General features: G+C 40.8%; 1 protein-coding gene across 1 annotated transcript; it reads left to right on the forward strand.

Moving 5' to 3' along the window:
* The first annotated feature begins 10,430 nt into the window (after positions 1-10,430).
* LOC122022866 (transcription factor MYB2-like) lies at positions 10,431-18,834 on the forward strand. The gene is made up of 5 exons (XM_042580979.1): positions 10,431-10,447; positions 16,693-16,811; positions 16,899-17,028; positions 17,248-17,391; positions 18,729-18,834. Exons 1-5 carry the CDS (start codon positions 10,431-10,433, stop codon positions 18,832-18,834), a joined length of 516 nt encoding a protein of 171 aa, XP_042436913.1.
* Positions 18,835-22,260: the final 3,426 nt, after the last annotated feature.

Below are 22,260 nucleotides of genomic sequence, written 5' to 3' on the forward strand. Positions count from 1 at the left end.
TGTTTTGATGTGATCAAACAAGTTAAGTTAGGCCCTGCGTTTGTTTAACCCTTGTGTCTAAGTGTGAAGGAGCTTAGGAACACAGGAAGTCGAGCGGAAGACGCGGCTAACGAGAAGGACGGGACGAGGAGAGAGCCGACGGGCTCAGTGCGTCCGATGGACGAGGTGACCGCGGAAGAGTACACCGGTGGACGAGAAGAACGTGCACGGCGTTCGAGGGACGAGAAACCGGGAAGGAAGGCTGCTCGAGGAAAAGGCCGAAACTTGGGTTCGGGTGAGCCCTATTCAGGAAGGCCGAGATCACCCAAACTAGCGGAGCCGGAGCGAACAAGACCCGGACCGAGATGAGCTGAACCGGAGACGAAAAAGTCAACCTATGTTGACTTCAGGGCTCAGGGCGCCCTGAGCAGTCCGGGGCGCCCTGAGAAGCCCGGGGCGCCCGGACCTGGATTTTGACCAAGATCGCGTCAAACGCGATCTGATCGTTGGGGGATAAAATTTTATCCCCCCCCAGGGCGCCTGGAACCCATTCGGGGCGCCCCGACCAGTGCTATAAATATAGCACTGATCTGCACAGTCACATCAACTCACTTGTAATTCATTTTTATCTGTGCTTTATTTTCTTTTGTACTGTCAACGCTGTAAGAGGCTACTCCGCCCAGAGGAGAATCAGATAGAGCGCCATCTTTGCCTTGGATTAGCAATCCTCTGATTGCAAACCAAGTAAACCCTCTGTGTCTGTTTTAGATTCTGTTTATTTAGTCTCTATTTCTTTTTAATTACAAGTTCCTTAAATTAGTTGAATATCCGAGAAAGGTTTTTCGTTTATTTTTGTAGGGTAATTCACCCCTCCCCTCTTGCCGGCCTCTAAAGGGACCTACAGTTTCTCCCATATAGCTATGTCACTGACACGCCTGACCAGGAAAGGCGTGAAGTTCACGTGGTTCGAGGATTACGAGACCATCTTTCAGGAGCTGAAGCGGAGATTAGTGTCGACTCCAGTTTTGGTTTTACCTTCTGGAGAGGATGGATTCGTGCTATATACCGACGCGTCTCTTCAGGGTTTGGGCGCTGTTCTGATGCAGCATGACAGGGTAGTCTCCTATGCTTCTCGACAGTTGAAGGAGCATGAGAAGAACTACCAGTTCATGATTTGGGGTTACTTGCCATCATCTTTGCTTTGAAGATTTGGCAACATCATTTATACGGCATTACATTTGAGATTCTCACTGATCATAAGAGTCTCAAATATATTTTCACTCAGAAGGCACTTAATCTCCGACAGAGGAGATGGATGGAGTTCCTGAAGGATTATGATTGTACCATTAGTTATCACCTGGGGAAAGCTAATGTAGTTGTCGATGCACTCAGCAGGAAGTCCAGAGGGACTTTAGCTTACCACCGAGTTTCAGTCATAGACTTGGTTCAGGGTTTCTCCGAGTTAGGCCTTCAGGAGCAGGGACAGATAGAGCAGGGTATTCTTGTTACCATGGTTGCTCAGTCGTCGATCAGGATGAGGATCTGAGAGGCCCAGGCTGTTGATCAGCATTTGCAATTTATAGGCAGCCAGATAGCTTTAGGGTAGCATACCGAGTTCACACGAGATGAGGAGGGTATTATATACTTTCGAGGTAGATTATGCGTACCTCAGTCTCATCCGGTCTTACAGGAGCTACTTCAGGAGGCTCATCACTCTCGATTTGCGATCCATCCAGGAGAGACCCGCATGTATCGAGATTTGAGGCGTTCCTACTGGTGGAATGATATGAAGAAAGACATCACGGAATTCGTAGCTAGATGTCTTGTCTGTCAGCAGGTGAAGGCTGAGCACTAGAGACCTGCCGATTTACTTCAGCGGATTCCTATTCCTGAGTGGAAATGGGAACACATTACTATGGACTTTGTGGTGGGTTTACCGAGGACACGACGAGGCCATGACGCGATTTGGGTAATCGTTGATCGATTAACCAAATCCGTGCACTTTTTAGCGATCCGGAAGACTGATTCCCTGGATCGATTGGCAGATCTGTATTGCCGGGAGATTATCAGATTACATGGTATCCCTTTAACTATTATTTCAGATAGAGACTCCCGGTTCACGTCTCGTTTCTGGCAGAGTCTGCAGCAGGCTTTGGGCACTCAGCTCTGTTTCAGTACAGCTTTCCATCCGCAGATAGATGGACAGTTAGAGCAGACTATTCAGACTCTAGAGGACTTGATGAGATCTTGTGTACTAGATTTTGTCGGCAGTTGGGAGGACCATTTGCCATTGGTAGAGTTCGCCTACAACAACAACTTTCATTCGGTTATCCAGATAACACCCTTTGAAGCGTTGTATGGTAGGCCCTGTCGGACACCCACCCTCTGGGATGAGGTTGGGGAGGCCCAGCTATTGGGACCTCATAGAGCTCAGCAGGAGGTAGAGTTGGTCCGTACTGTCAGACGGAGGATGTCAGAGATGCAGGACCGCCAGAAGAGTTATGCTGATCGGAGACGCAGACCTTTGGAGTTCTCTATTGGCGACCATGTTTTTCTATGAGTTTCACCCATGAAAGGGGTGAAGAGATTTGGCCTCAGAGGTAAGCTAGCTCCGCGATACATTGGCCCTTTCCAGATCCTGGAGAGGATTGGAGAAATAGCTTATCACCTGGCCCTACTACCGGCTCTAGCAGGCGTCCACGACATATTCCACGTGTCCATGCTGAGGAGATACATTCCCGACCCGACACATGTGTTGACAGATATACCAGTTCCCGTACAGCCTGACGTGACCTACGAGGAGGTTCCGGTACGGATTCTGGACCGGAAAGAGCGTCAGCTGGGGAACAAGACTATCCAACTCGTTAAAGTCGGATGACAGCATCATTCGGATGAGGAGGCTACCTGGGAGCTCGAGGATACTATCCGAGCTCGATATCCCCATCTTTTCACTTTAGGTATGTGAGTTATTTTCTGTTCAACATTTATACTTTCTATTTGTTGTTAGTACTTGCTGATGGTAGATAACGAAATTTGGGGACCAAATTTTTATTAGTGGGGGAGAATGTAAAATACCGAAAAATTACGAATAATGATAAGGAAATTTTTCGAAATTTTTAGAAATTTTTCTGGAATTTTTCAGAGACCGTATGGACGAGGTTACGGGGATGAAAACTGGGCCCCGGGAAAGCCAGTTTAGACTACCCCGTTTTAACGAGGAAATGTTTATTTTCTTTAAATCATTACCTTTTCTTTTTCTTTTCTTTTATTTTCTTCTTCTCCTCTCCCTCGCCGTTTCCCTCTCCCCCGTGTGCCCTAGCCTCCCACTGTGCTCGCGTCGTCTCCTCTCACGGTCGTTTCTCCCCAAACCGCACGCGACGGTTTCTTCCTTGCAATTAAGGTTCTCGGCCAAGGGAAAGCCTCACCTCCACCCGACTCTTCTCCCTCTCATCTTCCCTCCGAGCCGCGCCACCCAATTCCTGTTCGTCGCCGGTCGATCCCTCTTCCTCCTCCCTCACGACGCCTCTGCCCTAGATCGGCGCCGCACGGAGCCGCGCTAACCCTCCACAGATCATCTTTCCCTGTGCCCTAGATCTCCCGTCGACGCCTCCTCTTCGGCGACACCCGGGCACAGCCGACCTTCTCTATTCCTTGTGCCCTAGTGCCAACTGCCGTCACTTTTCCCTAGCTGACGCCGCTTCTGCTCAGCCCTAGCGCTGGTGCATCTCGGTTGGTGGTTGTTTCAGGCCAGGAGCAAGGTGTCAGTGCCCTAGTTTCCACGACGACGGCACTGCCTTTTTCCCCACAGCGAGTTCTTCCACCTCCGGCAAAGGGTAAGTTGCTAGTACAGATTTGGGATCTGACCACTAGATTTTGGCAGCAATTTCTCCTAGGACTAATTACTTCGTTTGGCAGCAAGTTGTCCGACGGTGGAACACCTACTGAGGCTTCGGATTTAGGTAAGGTTGTAGTGTTTTGGGGCTTAATTCTAGTAAGAATTGTTTGTGCTAACTGGGGTTGTTTGTAGTAACTTCAAAGTAGTACCATCCCTAGATCTTCGGCAAGAGCTACCTCCGGATAGCCATTTATTCCTCGACAGCAATACCACGATCAAAATTGGGTTGAATTTGGTATGAGTTGGATTGTGGATTAGGTTTATATTATTGTTGATTAGGGTTTTGCTCTAATTTAGTGTAAGAGATTTTTATTTAGCTATTTATAGGAGTGTAGCAAAATAAAATATTTATTTATTAGTGACTCAGGGTTTTGACACGAGATGAGCATCTCGACGTCCGAGTTGGACCGGATTGATCTTTTCTATAGGAGGCGGGTGTTGGTTGCTACTCGGAAAGCCTATAGGTTCCACTGTACAAAAATTTTGTACAAAGGTCTGAACCTTTTCCTAGCTACCATGTGTTCTTTTAAATTAAATTTTGGATCGCCTGCGGAACTTAACACGTTTGATCCAAAACTTAATCTATTTGTTCTTTTAGGTTTTGACTTGGATCTCCTGCGGAACTTAACACGTTCGACCCAAGTCTCCTTAAGTTATTAATTCCATTAAATATTAATTTCCATAAAAGGTTCCCAGTACTGACGTGGCGAGGCACATGACCTTCTTGGATATGGGAGCAACCACCACCGACTAGACAAAACCTTTAATAGAAAGCTAATATTTAATTTCCTAAAATAACTTTAGGTTAACCAAAGAGAATAATCAAATCACAAGGAAAAGAAAGAAACAAAAGAACACAACTTCGAAAAACCATATTCGAAATTCTAGAACGTAAGCCTCTTGTATTTGGTATTATTTCCATAAATAATTAGCATGATGCGGAAATAGAAATTACTAGTTATACCTTGTAGAAAAACCTCTTGATCTTCTACCGTATTCCTCTTCTAACCTCGGACGTTGTGTGGGCAACGATCTACCGAGATGAGAAACCACCAACCACCTTCTTCTCCTCCAAGCAAGGTTCGGCCACAAAGGAAGAACTTTACCAAAGAAGAAAATCAAAATACTAACCAAGCTCCAAGAGATGCTAGCTTTCTCTCCTTCTTCTTCTTCTTCTCCAAGTAGTATCCGGCCACCACAAGAACTCCAAGAGAGATGAAGTATTCGGCCACCACAAGAGGAAGAGAGGGAGAGGGTAATGGCCGGCCACAACACCAAGGAGAAAGGGAGAGAAAACAATAGAGGTTGTCACTTGTGAAGGCACCCTCACCCCTTCTTTTATATTCCTTGGCCTAGGCAAATTAGGAAATTTAATTACAATAAAATTTCCTTAATTTCCTTGACATGATTTATTTGAGAAAAATAAAATAAAATTTCCCAAATAAACTCTAATGGCCGGCCACATCAAGAGGAAGCAAATTGGACAAGTTTTAATCAACAATTAAAACTTTCCTTATTTGTTTCCGGAAATTTTAAAAAATAAAATTTCTCTTTAAAAATCTCTTCATGGTTAATAAAAGGAAATATCTATAATTTTAATTTTATTAACATGTGAATAATTTTAAAGAGAAAATAAAAATCTCTCCAATCTACAAATAAGGAAAGAGATCTAATCTCTTTCTTTAATCTTTGTAAATCTTTTACAAGAGATATTTTAATTTTAATTCTCTTTAAATTATATCTTCCACATAATAATAAAATCTAAAATTAAATTTCTTTTTATTTAATTATGGCCGGCCCTACTAGCTTGGGTTCAAGCTAGGGCCGGCCACCTTAAACCCAGGCCCTAGCTTGGTTCCCAAGCTAGCTTGGCCGGCCCCCTTTAGGTGGGTATAGAAGGTGGGTATATGTGGGTATAATACTCTATAAATAAGAGGCTACGATAGGGACCGAGAGGAGGAATTGGTTTTGGTCTTCCGATAAAATTAAGCATCCCATGTTCGCCCGAACACAACTTAATTTTATCAATGATAATTCATTCCACTAGAGAACTATCATTGAACTACGCACCAATCCCAAATTACATTTTGGGCTCCTTCTTATTATGAGTGTGTTAGTCTCCTGTTTAAGATATCGAATGTCCACTAATTAAGTGAGTTACCGACAACTCATTTAATTAATATCTAAGTCCAAGAGTAGTACCACTCAACCTTATTATCATGTCGGACTAAGTCCACTGCAGGTTTAACATGACAATCTTTGTGAGCTCCTCTTGAGGACATTATCAACCTAGTATCACTAGGACACAGTTTCCTTCTATAATCAACAACACACACTATGAGTGATACCATTTCCTAATTTATCGGGTTTATTGATTCATCGAACTAAATCTCACCCATTGATAAATTAAAGAAAAAAATATCAAACATATGTGCTTGTTATTATATTAGGATTAAGAGCACACACTTCCATAATAACTGAGGTCTTTATTCCTTTATAAAGTCAGTATAAAAGGAACGACCTCAAATGGTCCTACTCAATACACTCTGAGTGTACTAGTGTAATTATATAGTCAAGATAAACTAATACCTAATTACACTACGACCTTCCAATGGTTTGTTCCTTTCCATCATGGTCGTGAGCTACTGTTTATAATTTATAAGCTACTGATAACATGATCTTCTGTGTGTGACACCACACACCATGTCATCTACAATATAAATTAATTGAACAACTACATTTATCATAAATGTAGACATTCGACTAATGTGATTCTTATTTCTAGATAAATGTTTATACCAAAAGCTAGGCTTTTAGTATACACTCCAACAGCGGGTACCTTGATTTTATGTCATTTGATATGCATAGTAATGTTTTTAACAAATAACAACGATTGTGTTTTTCTTATCTGCTTCGGTTGATCACTACCCGATCTGTTACATGCTTGTTTGTTTATTTATTATGCACATCATGTTAGTACTTATCTGATTATACATGCTTATAGGGGTAGTGAAACAATCATGTTATATATAATGTTCAGGACCTAGGGTTTTTGATACCTTATCTGATCTGTGTACCTTTGATTTGATTAATTGTCTTATGGTACACATTTTATATTTATATATGGATATTGCTATGATGTTCAAGATATTGTCATGTTTAGTGTCATGCATCATCTCGCATGATTGCATGCTGTGTGATAGTCTGCTCTATTATTGTCGAGCACATCGCTAGTTACTTGTATCTGTACAGACCACCACTCATGGGTTAGTGGTATATCAGACAGGTGTGTGGTAGTTCTGCTGTTTGGCTCCGTTGGTCTGGTGACTCAGCGTGGTAGCCAGCAGACAGTTCTGCTCTGTTTGGCTCCGTTGGTTTAGTGTAGCAGCATGGTAGCCGGCAGGCGGTTCGACTTTGTTTGACTCCATTGGTCCGCTCATGGGTAGTGTGACGCAACGTGGTAGCCGGCAGAGATTCCTCCCCGTCATCGTGTACCGGGAGATGAGAGCATTGAGCTCCCCCCATTTATGATTTGGGGTAGGAGGATAGGTGTACTCCGACAGCATCCCGTCCACTCGGTCACTCATCAGGAGCAGTGATGGAAGAGAGCACGGTTGTCACAATCCTACGCACTCGGTCTCACCATTGTGTGTGAGATGGCTGACTGGCGTCAGGGGTGACCATGACATTTGCATCATATGCATGATGCATTTATTGCTTGTGTTTGCTGCATTTACTTGCTGCATTTATATGGATGCATATGATTGACATGCATACAGGATTTTGATACTTCTCGGTCTAATGACCCTGTTATACTTATACCCTAGTCTTGGTTAGTACAGTTTTCTCCTGCTTATTTCAGTTGCATTTATCCTTCTTGTATCAGGAGACTGTACGCATGATTAGTGCTGGTTGTTATTTTCTTTATTATGCATATCAGTTGTTACTTGCTGAGTGTTGGACTCACACCCTCCTCCGTTGCTATTTTCAGGTTGATGCTGTCCGGAGAGTTCCAGTCGCTAGTCTCCTGCAGTCCACGAGGACGTGTGTTGATCTTTTAGTTTTTCTTGTTTAGACTATGTTTAGACTTGTGTTGTTTTGATACATCTGGATTTGTATCAGTTTACTATATGGATATTGTCGATGACTTTCATTCGGATTTGTTTTACTGCATGCCTGCCTAGACGGCAGAAGAGGTGAGTGGATTTATTCCGTCGGATTTGTGCTTTATGGGTGTAGTGGAGTAGGAAATATGTTTTGAGTTTTATGGGTGTAGTTGAGTAGGGTTGTTTTCGATTTTTCTTATCATTGCTTTAGTTGTTCACTATTAAACTGCGTGGATGTTTGGATGTGTGTTATGTTTTATTATTATTATTGTTTCGGCCGTGTTGGCCGATGTATATGTGGCCCTAGAGGCAATGTATAAAGTTTCAGATTGTCAGCCGTACAGGGGAGATGCTGCTAAAATTTCTTCGGAAAGGGACTCCCCCAGGGCGTGACAATTCTACCAGGATTCATAAATTCTAGCATTTAACCTGGAGATCTAGAGTTCGAATCCTGGGGAAGGCAAAAATCCACTGGCCAGGGGTGGGAAGTCCTTGTGAGTAACGGTATGACCGAAGGGTCTTCGGTTGACGACATAAAGGGTCGCAAGTTGGGCCGCCATTGTGGCCGCCCAAGGGATCAAGGTTGGGCCGCCAGTTGGGTCGCTAGTGTGACCGCCCAAGGGGCCGGGTCGTTACATTTTCTAGCATATTTCTGAGTGTTTAATGAGTGTAAGAGGCTTCTCCGCCTACATGAAGGAGATTTTTTTGGTGTTTTCTTTTATCTTGGATTAAAAACTACCTAAGTTGTAATCAAGTAATTTTTTATTTTGTTTTATTTTATTAGATGTTCAATTTTTTAATTTAATTATGCTACTAATCTGAGTTAAAAGATCGAGAAGGGTTTAGCTTTATTTTTTACTGGCAATTCACCCCCACTCTTTTACCGACCCCACTGCACCAACAATCTCTTCTCCTCATTTCTTGTATTTGGATTGTAAGAATACTATTCTTCATGTCTTTGGTTTATTCTTCCTTTGTAATGGAGTAGATCTCTAGATTTAGAATATAGGAAGTAGTTGTGATGTAATGTTGATGTATGAACCATATTTTTGGATATTTTATTGTGTAATGATATGTTCTATAGACTTATTCTTTTGTGTTGTGTCTTGTATGTGTTTAATGAAATGTGTGTGACATCAATACATTTAGATGTAAAGTTTTGTTCAACATATAAAGGAGATACTCTAGTTTGTTTAATCGGGAACCCTATGACAGAGGGTATCCCTTACTTTCTAGTATATTATCCTTGAAATGGAAGGTAATTCCCTACAAGGAAAGCTAACTAGAGTTTAGAGGGGGTTTCTTTGATTAATGTTAGTAAGTTATTTATATAATCTAGTGATTATATGATCGAAGATCTCTGTGACAGAGGATACCCCTTTAACCATACCTTCTAGGTTATATCTTCTACTTTATTACATTAATCTACCATTAGAAAGTAAATTGGTTAACTCTAGAGATTGTATAACCAGGGGGTCCTAGGGTATTCCTTTAACCAAACTTTCTAGAGTTGCTTCTTTACTTAATGACATTAGGACTTGGATAAACTCTCCGCTACAACCTACGCAGGGTTGTGTCAGACTTCAGTTAAAATTTCTACAAAAATGTAAGCATGGAGTTAGGTAGATAAACAATGCATAGGGACATTAATTAGCATAATAACGAAACTAAAATCCTAAAATCTATCATCCTTCATTGACTTACGCTCATTCTCTCCCTCTCTACTCTCTCTTTCTGTCTCTCTCTCTTGTGTATGTGACCACAAACCATCTTCGATTGTCTAGATAACTCACCATGTGAAGTTAATTAGTATTTAATCAATAGTCCATGTGAGATCAATATTTTATTACTTGACGATAACCATGCACTTGCAAATTGTATACATTAGGCAGGTGCAAGAGTAGGCTCGTTTATAACTTGGTTGATTAGAATGAGAGTCTGGATGCACGGTGTATGACCTGAATGCCTTGGAGAGTGGAGGTATAGTGTATGACTTGAATGCCTTAGAGCTTGAAGGTACAGTGTATGACCCAAATGCCTTGGAGCTTAGAGACACAATGTATGACCTAAATACCTTAGAATATGGGTGTGAGGGCATGCTCGCTTATAACTCGGTCGGTCGATATGAGAGTCTAGGATAGGCACGAGAGCAAGCTCTCTTATAACTCGGTCGGTCATCTTGAGAGTCTGGAGGTACAGTGTATGACCCGAATGCCTTGGAGAGTGGAGGCATAGTGTATGACCTGAATACCTTGGAGAACTGAGGCACGGTGTATGACCTGAATGCCTTAGAGAACTAAGGAGGCACAGTGTATGACTCAAATACCCTAAATTTTTTACTGTGTTAAAGATAGAGATATATTTTAAATCTTAAAATAGAAAATTTAAATTTTAGACTTATTTGTCAGATTAGCTTGAGTGGATAATCTTAAGCTGTAAAATATGGATGGATGAGCCGTTTGGTATGGCTGAGCTATCGATTTAGGCATATCTGCAACTAGAGCTATTTCAGAGCTACCGATCGGATTTGACTTGCCAATTGGATGTTGTCTATTTTGATTACTAGCGATTGGCATTTGTTTGGGGATGTCGGTCAAACTTCACGTGAAGATTCCACTCGAATGTTTTGATCCTCAAATTTGTTGATCGACTATTTGCTTTGAGCGTCTGCCCAACTCTTCCTACTATGTTCTTGAAAGAGATCCTTAAGAGGAGGGAGAGGTTGATCCTTTATTTACTTCTCTTGATTCGGTCGTTCGATTAAGCCTCTTGGCATACTGATAGCACTCACTGGTAGCATTATAAGGAGATTGATGGTAATCACAAAATGTCTGCGCCTTCTAGGTAATGATTGATCCACTTCCTGCATTGCCCTTTCTTCTCGAACTTGAAGAAGATTTTGGCAGGAATTTATAGAGAGTTTTTGAGGTGGTAATAGTTTCCAACTGGCTTGACTGATCGAAGCTAAGACAGCCACCTCCTTGCGAGCTGCCATGGCTTCCTCTGTATTAATGTATTTGACCACTTTCCCCAATAGGCTGTTGAAGTCTTTTGGGGACTTTCTGACAAGGACTTAGAAAAATTCTCCTTCTAAAAGGCCTTGGGAGAAGGTACTTATTAATATCATAAAAGTGGCGGACAGAACATCTAGAGCCACTTAGCTGAATCGTCTGATGTATGCTTGTAGGGATTCTTTGGCCCCTTGCTTGAGCATGAACAGACTCAAGCTGGTCTTTTGATACCTCCTGCTAATGGCAAAGTGGTGCAAAAAGGCTTTATGAAAATCTTTAAAGCAGCAAATGGACTCAGCTGGAAACTGGCTGAATCATCTTTGTGCGGAGCTCGAAAGAGTGGTAAGAAACACTCGATGCTTAACGTCATCCGTGTATTGATGAAGGATTACTACATTTCCAGTTTAAGTAGAAGATCTTCTAGGTCGGTCACTCCTCCGTATTCTCCGATCATCCAAGGGTGGAAGTGACTCCGCAGTCTGTCCTCCAAAATTTCTTAAGAGAATGACATTCTTATCCGCTCTAGAGAACCATTAGGGGTTTGAGCCTTTCCCTTTCACGGATCTCGAGCGGCTGCGCCTCTAGAAGATGATACTTGGGGCCTTTCCATTCATTCTATATTGTCGAACGATGTGCAGAACAAAGCCCTGTGATACCCGACAGGGGAGGACAGCATGGGCGGCAAGCTGATCAGTTGCACGAGCACTTGCATGAAACCTACCGAAGGAGGAGGAACTTGTTGGAACCTAATCAGGGCTTCCACTTATGTCCCTCACTTGGTGTGAGGGCTCGTTATTAATGCAGCTAGGTTGTGCGGCAGAGGACCTTAAACCACTGCTTGTTGTTGCAGCACTAACTTTTGCGCTCAGCCCATTATTAGCAGCTACAAGTCTTCTTATGATAAGGTGACAGTGGTGAGTCATCCAGCCTCTTCCATCTTCGGGTTTCATATTCAAGCGAAGTTCCCACAAATGGCACTAAATTTGATCCTTTCTGAAAGCCAAGGAGATGGCGCGCTAGCTATCGGACGGTGTCGAGGTGGCTTGGATGTTGATCGTGTGAAGACTGTGAGCTAAAGTAAAGTGACATCAAGTGAACTTGCGCAACAAAGATAAGAACTAGGAGAAGGAAGCATTAGTCACCAGGCCAGGGAAGGGGTCCCTAATGCAAGTACTCTGATGTTCAAGTTAGAACAGTAGCCGAACGAAATAGAGAAAATGGTGAACAGTAGAATAACAGTGTAAATGAGCAAGTGTGTGGATGTGTATGCATTCATGTGCGTACTTGGCCAACGGAGAGGACCGTCATTTTTATACAACCTCTCATAACCTCCGCATTAATGAGGCAGCAAAGAATGTCTGGTGTCAGAGTATGTCGGGTGGTGGATTATGTACGACAACCCTCCTATATCCGGAGAAAGACTTCATTGCATGCATATGTTTGATTAATGACATATCTTCTGATAAGTTATTACGATTATCTGACAATATTGTCTCTTAAAGAGAGTCCGACCAGCTTTGGGCCTACCGATTGTAGATTAGGAGTCATGCTCATGTGGGGAACTGGGCTCCCGATGTCTGACTGGCGCTAGGGCCGGATGGATGTAAGCTGAGGGTCATACCCATAAGTAAGAAGCAGAGCCCTAGAGGTTCGACCAGCTCTGGAGCCGACCGACTATAGATTGGGGGCCCTAACTCTACATAGTAGGTTGCTAAGGACCGTGGATTCAACCTGCGCTAAGTTTTCCCAAGTTTATGTTGGAGATTCGACATCCATTCGGTCAAGATGTCCGGTAGGACTTTATGTTAGGAATTCATCTTGCACTCAGTCGCTACATTTGAATGTAGAGTTTGGTCCAGCCAAGCAATGTGTGTGGCTTGTCTGATTGACCCTTTGGTCTGATTGGTCAGAATACTCGGTAGTGACACTTGACTTATTTCGGCATGGCACCATATAACCTGAGAGTTGACCCCTTCTTAATTTTGATCGCCATATCAACCGGCTTTCTTAATATCAAACCTAACTTCAAGGGTCCTACTTTAGTTGTCGTATCAAATTTAAATAACCCTACCTCGAGAATAAGAATTCTAATTTAGCTCACCTCTCAACAAAAAAAAAAAAAAAATCTTTTCAAGAAATAAAAATTTAAGAGACAAACATATAAAATATTTTTTTTCTTAACTCAAACTACTGATTTTTTTTTTTTTTGCAAAATTATTCCTCTTCTTAATTATATTCAGAACATCCCTCGAAGAATAGGAATTCAAATGATGATGCTTTTGCATATGAAGAGGGCAACATCGAGTATGCCAATGCTCCATCTCTTGGTCCTATATCAATAACATCACTACTCAACTCACTAGAGAACGTACGTTTTAATCTTAATTATACTGCCGATCGAGAATTAAGGAAACAATGGAACACTTTTCTTAGACTTTATTTTTCGCATGCACAACATCATCCTTCCTAGTGACAATGGAACTTTAGATTGTTGAAGTTTGAGGGTTTACAGATCAAACTGGGGAATTAAAGTTGGGAGAAAGAAACTGCAGGCATGGCGTCAAGCCCAGTCATGTGATTGAAGTAAACCCTCCAAATGCATGACGTACTACGTCTCAACGCGTGCCTCATAATTACCCATAGAAACAACAAAAATTGTTCCTTGTCGCAACACTTCCTCTCCACTCGGCAATTTGTCAACTCTCAATTAGATGATCAGCCTCACTCCTCTTCACTAGTTGAGTACTCCTGCTTTACTCAGGTTCCGTCCATCAGACAGATTATTGACTTCGGGAGCAATTTTACCCACATTACAGGCAAACCCTAGCTAGACAAATAACCACGAGGCTAGCTTGTTTATCATCTTAGTAAATATTATTATGGTTTCTCAAAACATATATATTTGCATTAATCTTATGTGTTACAGGATGTAAGTTTTAATGTTTAATTAATATGCAGATATAATCATTTGCAACTGAATCTCCACCTTTTATGCATGCGTAAAATAGATTTGTTCAGATGAATATATACTTGAAGGACTTATACAAATGAAACACTTGGAGAATGGCTGTATCCAATCTACCGTTCTACTGTTATACCTTACAGCTAGGAGGGAAATTGATTTCTGGCAAGTATTTGTAATGATGGTATAGCTAGGTGCACGTAACTAACGTGATCCTTTTCTGAATTAACATTCATTCTGATTTGTTTAAAGAGAATTAATGCCTACCGCTCACAACATTTTGGATTGTTGTGTTTCTTCTTCCTCATTTGAAATTTGCAATCGTTTATAATACGCATGGCAAACAAAAGAGGCATGGTCAAGCGAATGGGACTGCAAATTTCCTAAGCAAATTTTAGTATTCAATCAAACAAGTTCGAATTAAGAATTCGATAACATCTAAGAGAATGATGTTCATCATCTACTGCGAATATGTTGGAGTCAGCTTCCCTTTCAGCTGCAGGCGTGAAGGACGAGCTAGCTAGCTAGGCTGGCGCCTCTACACGTGAATTTGCTGAGAAAGACGACCGGGCATCTGGCCGGGCACAAGCTAGCTAGCGCGTCAGTCAGCTGTCGATCGCCGGCCATAGATCTGCAGTGCATGTAGGCGAATTCCACACGCACCAGAATGTTGTTTTGTACGTACGCGACTTGGGATTCAAATCCGTAGGCCCAAACGTTGATTGCGCACGCTATTAATAAGCTGCAAAAATGGATCGTCAATACACTTAATCAATCACTCACCTCCAACAAATCTGTCCACCTCCTCCCCATCCAGCCAACAAATTAAATACATACAATTTACCCCGTAGATCACGAATCGAAGAGAGAAAAAAAATAATATATACATACTATTTTGAAAAAGAAATGAAACTAGATGATTAAACTTAACTTGGATTTGGGAGCATGAATAGTTTTAATTTATTAACACAAGATTTAAGTTTAGATTTGTTTAAAAAAAACAAAAGATAATGGTTTAATTAGTACCCTGCCTTTAGCGTATATAGCTGAAGAAATTGACTTATAATCTTTTAAAGTCTATTATTGTAGGCTTCAGTTTTACATGGTACTTGAGTTTTAATGAAAACTTACTTTGGTTGAATAAACAAAAACATGTCATATAAGAGGCCAAACATAGAATTATTTTTCTTGAATTTTGTTTTTTTGTTTTTGGCACACAACTAAGAGTGCCAAACATATTACAATCCTTCGAATAAAAAAAAGACTTATCTATTGACTTAAAGACGTGATTATTGTGATTTTAGTGGCATTATTTTTCTAGTTAATCAGAGACTTGATAAAGTATTTTACACATGCCACAATATATAAATTAATTCCTTTGATATTCAGAATCGTATTTGCATCTTAATTAGTTATTAAAAAAAAGACTTGTCGTACTTGTACGAGGTGATGCTCTCTTAAGATTAGAACGACAGCGTGGACTTTAAACATTTTTCAAAAACTCACAAAATGGGAATAATTTAGAGTAATCTATAAAATTTTAGTATGTTAGTATAGTCCAACACAAGATTGATCAAGTTGATCTAGCTTAGTTGAACATACTCGAGTTGAATTTTGATGTTTGATCAATATATTAGTCGGATTGAGTAAAACGTCAAATAAGTCAAAGTTTGACCAGACACTTGATGATAGAGAATTCTAAGTGAGTTAATAGTTGACCAAACACTTAACAGTATGAAGTCTGACAGTGAGTTGACAAGAGAACAGTCTAAGTAAGTCGTCATTGATCGAACATGTGATGTTAGACAAGTATGAAAAATCCTAACCGATTCGGATGTTCAGTAAATGCAGAAGTCCAAACATGTGAAGGAAGACTGAATGTTTGACATTAGAGAAGTCTTGACAAGTTAAGGTGAATCGGATGCTAAACAACTTAAAATTCAAGCAGAACAAATTGGATGTTTGAGGGATTTTGAGGGTTTCTTACGGTAACTGAGGTTGATACAATAATTAGGGTTGGTACACTAACGAGATTGGCTACATTGTCATGTTTAGAACTATATTGTGTTTGCTATTATATCAATCGATTGATGAGTTTGATCAATCGATTGTTGACATCGTAGCAGTGAACAGAAGATTTAAAAATCAATTTGAAAACTTGACTGGTAATGAGGTTTAGCAGTTGACTAATAACACTATAACAGCAAATAAATGGTTAAAAAATCGATAGAAAATTAAACTGGTTGTTTATCTGTCAATTGATTTATGATATTTATGGTAAAAATGAATCGGTAAGAAAGCAAGCAAGTTAATTTACTATTTTGCTTGATTATCTCATACACCCTCCCAAACTATCAAAATCAAAAATACATATACACGCTTAAATTATAATTAGGAACTCATGTTTCTTAGGCTATATCTAATAAGAAATCATAAAATTATACGTCACGTAATCTCTTACATGTCACCGTCTTTCAATAGAAGTGTGCTAAGTTCCCAAATAGCACATGTCCCTGTCTCGTTTCCTATGATTAATACAAAATTTCCCCTGCTACAGAGCCAGCAGCACCAGTACATAAGGAACAAGGATCCATATCGATCTCTCTATCTCTCTCTCTATAAATATATTACTGAGAAAGGGAGGAGGACATCGAGCGGGAATTAGAAGCTAATGGAGGAGCAGTACAACAAAAGTCTCCTCGTGTGGGACAGACGACCTCCCCTTGCAGCAGCGTCAAGTGGGCCGACGACGGAGGAGCTCCGGCGAGGGCCGTGGACTGTGGACGAAGACCTCCTCCTCGTTAACTACGTCGCCCAGCATGGCCAAGGCCGGTGGAATGCCCTCGCTCGCTCTGCAGGTATAATTTTTAATTACTCTTCCTTTGTTATCGATAACAAATAAAGAAGTGCTAGCTAGCAAACCTCACTGTTTTGAGATGGACCAGGCCTGAAACGAACCGGAAAGAGCTGCAGATTCCGATGGCTCAACTATCTCCGGCCGGACGTTCGCCGAGGAAACATCACACCGGAGGAACAACTCATTATCGTCGAACTCCATTCTCGGTGGGGGAACAGGTAATTGAACTGATCGAGATGAAGGAGGAGACTCCTTCTTTGCAGATTGGAACGCCAATCAAACATTAAAAAAAAAAGTGAGGAATTAATTGAATGAAAAGAAATCATTTGTTTATCTTCTATAGAAGATGTTTATCGGAAAATTAAACTGTATGCAAGAGTCTGTTTCATCCAGGTAATTAAAACTACGAGTGTGATTTGATGGTTCAACCACTGCAGGTGGTCGAAGATCGCTCGCTTCCTCCCCGGAAGGACCGACAACGAGATCAAGAATTACTGGAGGACGCGGGTGCAGAAGCACGTGAAGCAGCTCCGCTGCGACGCCAGTAGCAGAGCGTTTAAGGACGCAATGCGCCGCCTGTGCATGCAGACCGCTTCTTTCGCCTCAGCTTCCACCTCCCCCGGCCTCCTCTCCAATCCTTGGACGCCGGTGACTGAGACGGCGACGACGATGGTGAACATTGCTTCTAGCTCGGAGGAGTATTACTTTTCCCCGGGGCCGCCCGGCCTCCTAGCCAATTCTTGGACGCCGGCGACTGAGACGGGGACGACGATGGTGAACATTGCTTCTAGCTCTGAGGAGTATTACTTTTCCCCGGCGCCGCCCTCCCTCCTCGCCGATCCTTGGACTCCGGCAATTGAGACGGGCACGACGATGGTGAACGGTGCTTCTAGCTCGGAGGAGTATTACTTTTCCTCGGCGCCGCCGCTTCAGCAGCTCTCTTCGCTCGGCACCACGATCGGCCTCGAAGAGGAGATCGGCGGCGGGGACATCGAAGCCGTTCTCGGCGGCGAGGATGAGTGGACGGAGCGACACGTGGATTGCCCGAGCAATTGTGTTGGAGGGGACTGGCCGTGGAACGATTGTTTGTGGAGCGACATGCAAATCATTTAGATATTTTCGTCAAACATTAATATTAATCTAGGGAAAAAAATATTTTTCCATTGATTGTTGGATAAAATTCAACAATTTTATTGGAGATATCTATCGAAGTTACATCAAATTTACTGAATTAAAAATTACAATAGAAATGAGATTGCGAAATAGAAAAAGTTGAAGTGTGTTATATGGCTGAGCTAAGTTGAGTCGAGCTGTAGAATACTTAGCTAGTCGAGTCTGACCTAGTCAAGTGTCGAGATAGGTTGGGTGTCGAGTTGTCGAACAGGCTGAGTACTAAGTTCGACGAGTCACCAAGAGCAAACTTAATAGATGTTGAGTGGTTGTATCGCTGGCTACCGAGTCGGTTGAGTCAAAGTGGGTCGTCGATGCTTGAGTGTCGAATCGGGAGAAAAATATACTGAGATCTGTATTTAACGTAATTTCCTTAAAATAAATTCATCTCCTCTAACTATTCTTTCAGGTCAAGTTGGATGCCTATTTAATTCCCAATATACAATGGGAAAGACCACATAGACAACCAAATACTAGTCATTCATGGTGAACCAAGTGTGTACCCGAACGCTATCACGGGAAGAGCAGTCGAGCGGAGTGCACGATAGAGACAAAGAAATGAGTAGAATGAAGGTGGAAGGATTTCAGCAATTCTGTGTTTGCTTGTTTTATTGCCCTCTGCCTAAGGTCATAACTATTGGTGCAATCGACCTTGAGTTAAAGTTGACCAGATTGATCAAGTTCGAGTTGACTTGAGCTTGGATTTTGATGGTTGATCAATGTGTGACAGAAATATCAAGTAGATCAAGGTTGATCGGATACTTGAACGAAAACTTTGTGATCGGAAGTCTAATGGAAAGTTGGCAAAGGAAAAGTTTAAGTGGGTCACAATTGACTGGATATTTGATGATTGAAAGTTCTTCAGAAAGTTGGCAAGGGAAGAGTCCAAGTGGGTCATAGAGGACTGGACACTTAATGATCGAAAGTCGAATGGGAAGTTGGCAAAGGGAAAAGTCCAAGTGGATCAAAGAGAACCAAACACATGGTAAGGAAGCCCTATAAGTTGGCCTCTTCCTTTATTCAAACAAAACTTCACAGATGACTGAATGCTAGGCAACTGAAAGTCTTAATAGGTCACAGATGATTGGATGCTGAGAAGAGGAAGACTTGGTAGGTTAAGGACAACTAGATACCAGGCAAGACACGATTTCAACATTAAAAAGCCTAAAACTTAGGTTAGCAATTGATTGATAGAAAGTGGCAATCGATTAACAAACTCTAAACTTAGAATTTCGTGTTTTCTATCAGAATCAATTGAGGCAATCGATTGGAGGCTAAGCATCTTATTCCCTATGAATAAAAGGTTTCGGAATTGATTGGAGTAATCGATTGGTAGAAGTTTCTTGAGGAATTAGAAGTCTGCTGAATCGATGGGTGAAATCGATTGAGCATTGCAGAATTGATTGGAAGCTAGAAATCAATTGGTATGACTCATCAATTAATTGGTTGGGCAAAAAAGAGTTATTCTATAGGTTTGAATGGTCAAATCTGATGTGATAATTAATTAGGGGTAAGACCAATCGATTGGGAGGCATTTGTTAGCCCGAAAGCAACCTAGAAAAGGGAGTTTTGTAGAGATTTCAAGCAGTTTGTTCTTGAGTGTCTGGAGATGAAGTACTGATGTATTTCCTACCATCTAGAGGTATTTTCAAACAACAAAAGATCAAGCAAACTAAGATTTTGATTGTAAAGTCGTTTTCAATTGTATTTTATCTTTGCATTATCTTTTCTTGTTGTATTCTTATACTCAAGCTTGTAAGAGGTTTTTCTGCCTCCGAAAGGTTTCTAAGAAGAAGAAAGTTCTTAGTGGAAGCTATGAGCCAGGAATTAGACATTTAGATTAGTCATCTCAAGGAGGTGGATATCAAGTAAAATTAAGGTGTAGTGCATGTACATCCAAGTTGATTAAAGATTTCCGCTACGCATTCCACAACGAACACAATGCAAAGTTGAAAAGTGATCAAAGTTATTCACCCCCTCTATTTTGCATAGGTCCTAATAAGTGGTATTAGATTGAGATCTCTTTTCATCAGACTAATCATCAGAAGAAGCACGAACTAGAGGAAGAAGAAGATTTTGAAAGTTTAAGCCATAAATATCAAAAAGTCAAAAGACTAATCATCAAAGGAGCTCAACTTCACAATGAAATCCTGGGATGGATTCAGATACAACATTCGGGCACCTCTACGCTTCGTAGTAGGAATCTTCAATGTTTGGAAATCAAGAATGGAGAATTTCTTGATGATAGATATAAAGAAATGGTTAACTCTAATGGAAGGATTTGAAGCTCCTTAAGACAAAAAGGGAAAACCTCTTCGAAAGAGCAAATGAACCAAGGAGCAAGTCAAGAAATCTGAGACTCATGAATAAGCTAACTTAAATTTTAGTTAATTTATTGACTAACAATATCTTAGATACATATCAAGATGCTAAAAAATTATGGATAAAGTTAACAAAGCTTCACAAAGATCCAATTTCAATGCAAAGTGAAAGCAAATCTAAAGAGGGAGACTCATTGTATCAAGAACTTGAGAATTTGGAGATTCAGAGGTACACACGAGGATGAAATTGAAGAAATATGCTCAACATCCAAGGATGAAATTGAAGAAACATTCACCTTAAGGATTGAGGAGGAGAGTTCATTGACATAGGAAAAAAAGAACCCTCAACTTCCAGAGCCAATGAGGAAGAATTATGTGCCACCTCTACCATTAAATAAGGTAAAACATGTTGGCTGGTCCTAGGAAGATCGTACCGGTTCCATTGTACAAAAATTTTGTACAAGTGTCGAACCTTTTCTAACAACCTATTGTGTTCTTTAGAAATTAAATTCGGAATCGCAAAGGGAACTTAAATATTTATTTCTAAAATCGGCTCCCAGGTCAAACATGGCGAGACACTAGACCTTCTTGGGTATGAGATCATCCACCACTGCCTCGACAAAGCCTTTTATAGAAATTCAATATTTAATTTCCTAAAATAACATTAGGTTTAACCAAAAAGAACAATCGAATCACAAATTCAAAAAAAAAAACACACAAACTCGAATCACAAATTCGAAACTCTAGAATCATATGTCTCTTGTGTTTGGAATTCATACTAAGAAAAACTAGTATGATGCGGAAAATAATTACTAGTTATACGTTTCTTTGTAAGCAAATAACCTCTTGATCTTCTACCGTATTCCTCTTCTAATCTCGGACGTTGTGCGGGAAACGATCTTCCGAGACGAGAACCACCAAGCTCCTTCTTCTCCAATCTAGATTCGGCCACCACCAATTCTCCAAGAGATGTAGAGGTCTAGCCACCACCACCAAGCTCCAAAGAATGCTAGAAACAAAGCCTCCTTTCTCTCCTTCTTCTCCTAGCTAGAACCGGCCACCAAGGACTCCTCTTGTGTTGATGTCGTCGGCCACAAAGGAGGAAGAGCTAGAAGTAATAGGGCCGGCCACCACCAAGGAAGAGAGGGAGGGAAATAGAATAGAGTTGTTAGCCATGAAGGCACCCCTACCATCTATTTTATAATCCTTGGTCTTGACAAATAAGGAAATTTAAATAAAAACTTTCTTAATTCCTTTTGCCCTGAAAAGGAAAATTTAATTGATTAAAAATCAATTTCCTTTTCTTTATCTACATGGCCGGCCACCTATAAGCTCCAAACAAGGAAAGTTTTAATATAAGAATTAAAACTTCCTAATTTGTTTCCAGAAATTTTTAATAAATATTTCTCTAATAATTTATCCCTTCATGGTTGGTTATAAAAAGAAATTTCTTTAAATTAAAATCTCTCTTTTAAAACATATGGATGATTTCCAAAAAGGAAAGTTATCTCTAAAATTTCCTTTCAATCTACAAATAAGGAAAGATATCTAATCTTTTCTTAATCTTTTGTAGAAACTTATAAAAGGAAATATTTAATTTTAAAACTCTCTTTTTAAATCATGAACATGGTTACAAAAAGGGAAAGTTTTATCAAAATTAAAATCTTCCTATCAATCTACAAATAAGGAAAGATATCGAATCTCTTCTTAATCTTTTGTAGAAAGGTATAAAAGGAAAATTTTAAATTTTAAACTTTCTTTTAAAACCATGGAATCCATATAAGAAAAATTTTAAAATAAAAAACCTTTTATTTTGTTTAGGGCCGACCACACCATGCTTGGGCTCCAAGCATTGGTCGGCCCCTCTATTTGGCTCATCCTTTTTTCTTTGGCCAACCCAAGCTTGGGTTCCAAGCTTGCTTGGCCGACCCCATTAGGATGGGTAAGAAGGTGGGTAAG

Source organism: Zingiber officinale, chromosome 9B, assembly GCF_018446385.1.
Source record: "Zingiber officinale cultivar Zhangliang chromosome 9B, Zo_v1.1, whole genome shotgun sequence".
Classification (NCBI taxonomy): Eukaryota; Viridiplantae; Streptophyta; class Magnoliopsida; order Zingiberales; family Zingiberaceae; genus Zingiber; species Zingiber officinale.

What these genes read in the sequence shown, in the direction of transcription:
- LOC122022866 (XM_042580979.1), top strand. An exon ending in TGCCCTCGCTCGCTCTGCAG is followed by an intron (nt 16,812 to 16,898) that starts GTATAATTTTTA and finishes GAGATGGACCAG; the next exon opens with GCCTGAAACGAACCGGAAAG. An exon ending in CATTCTCGGTGGGGGAACAG is followed by an intron (nt 17,029 to 17,247) that starts GTAATTGAACTG and finishes CAACCACTGCAG; the next exon opens with GTGGTCGAAGATCGCTCGCT.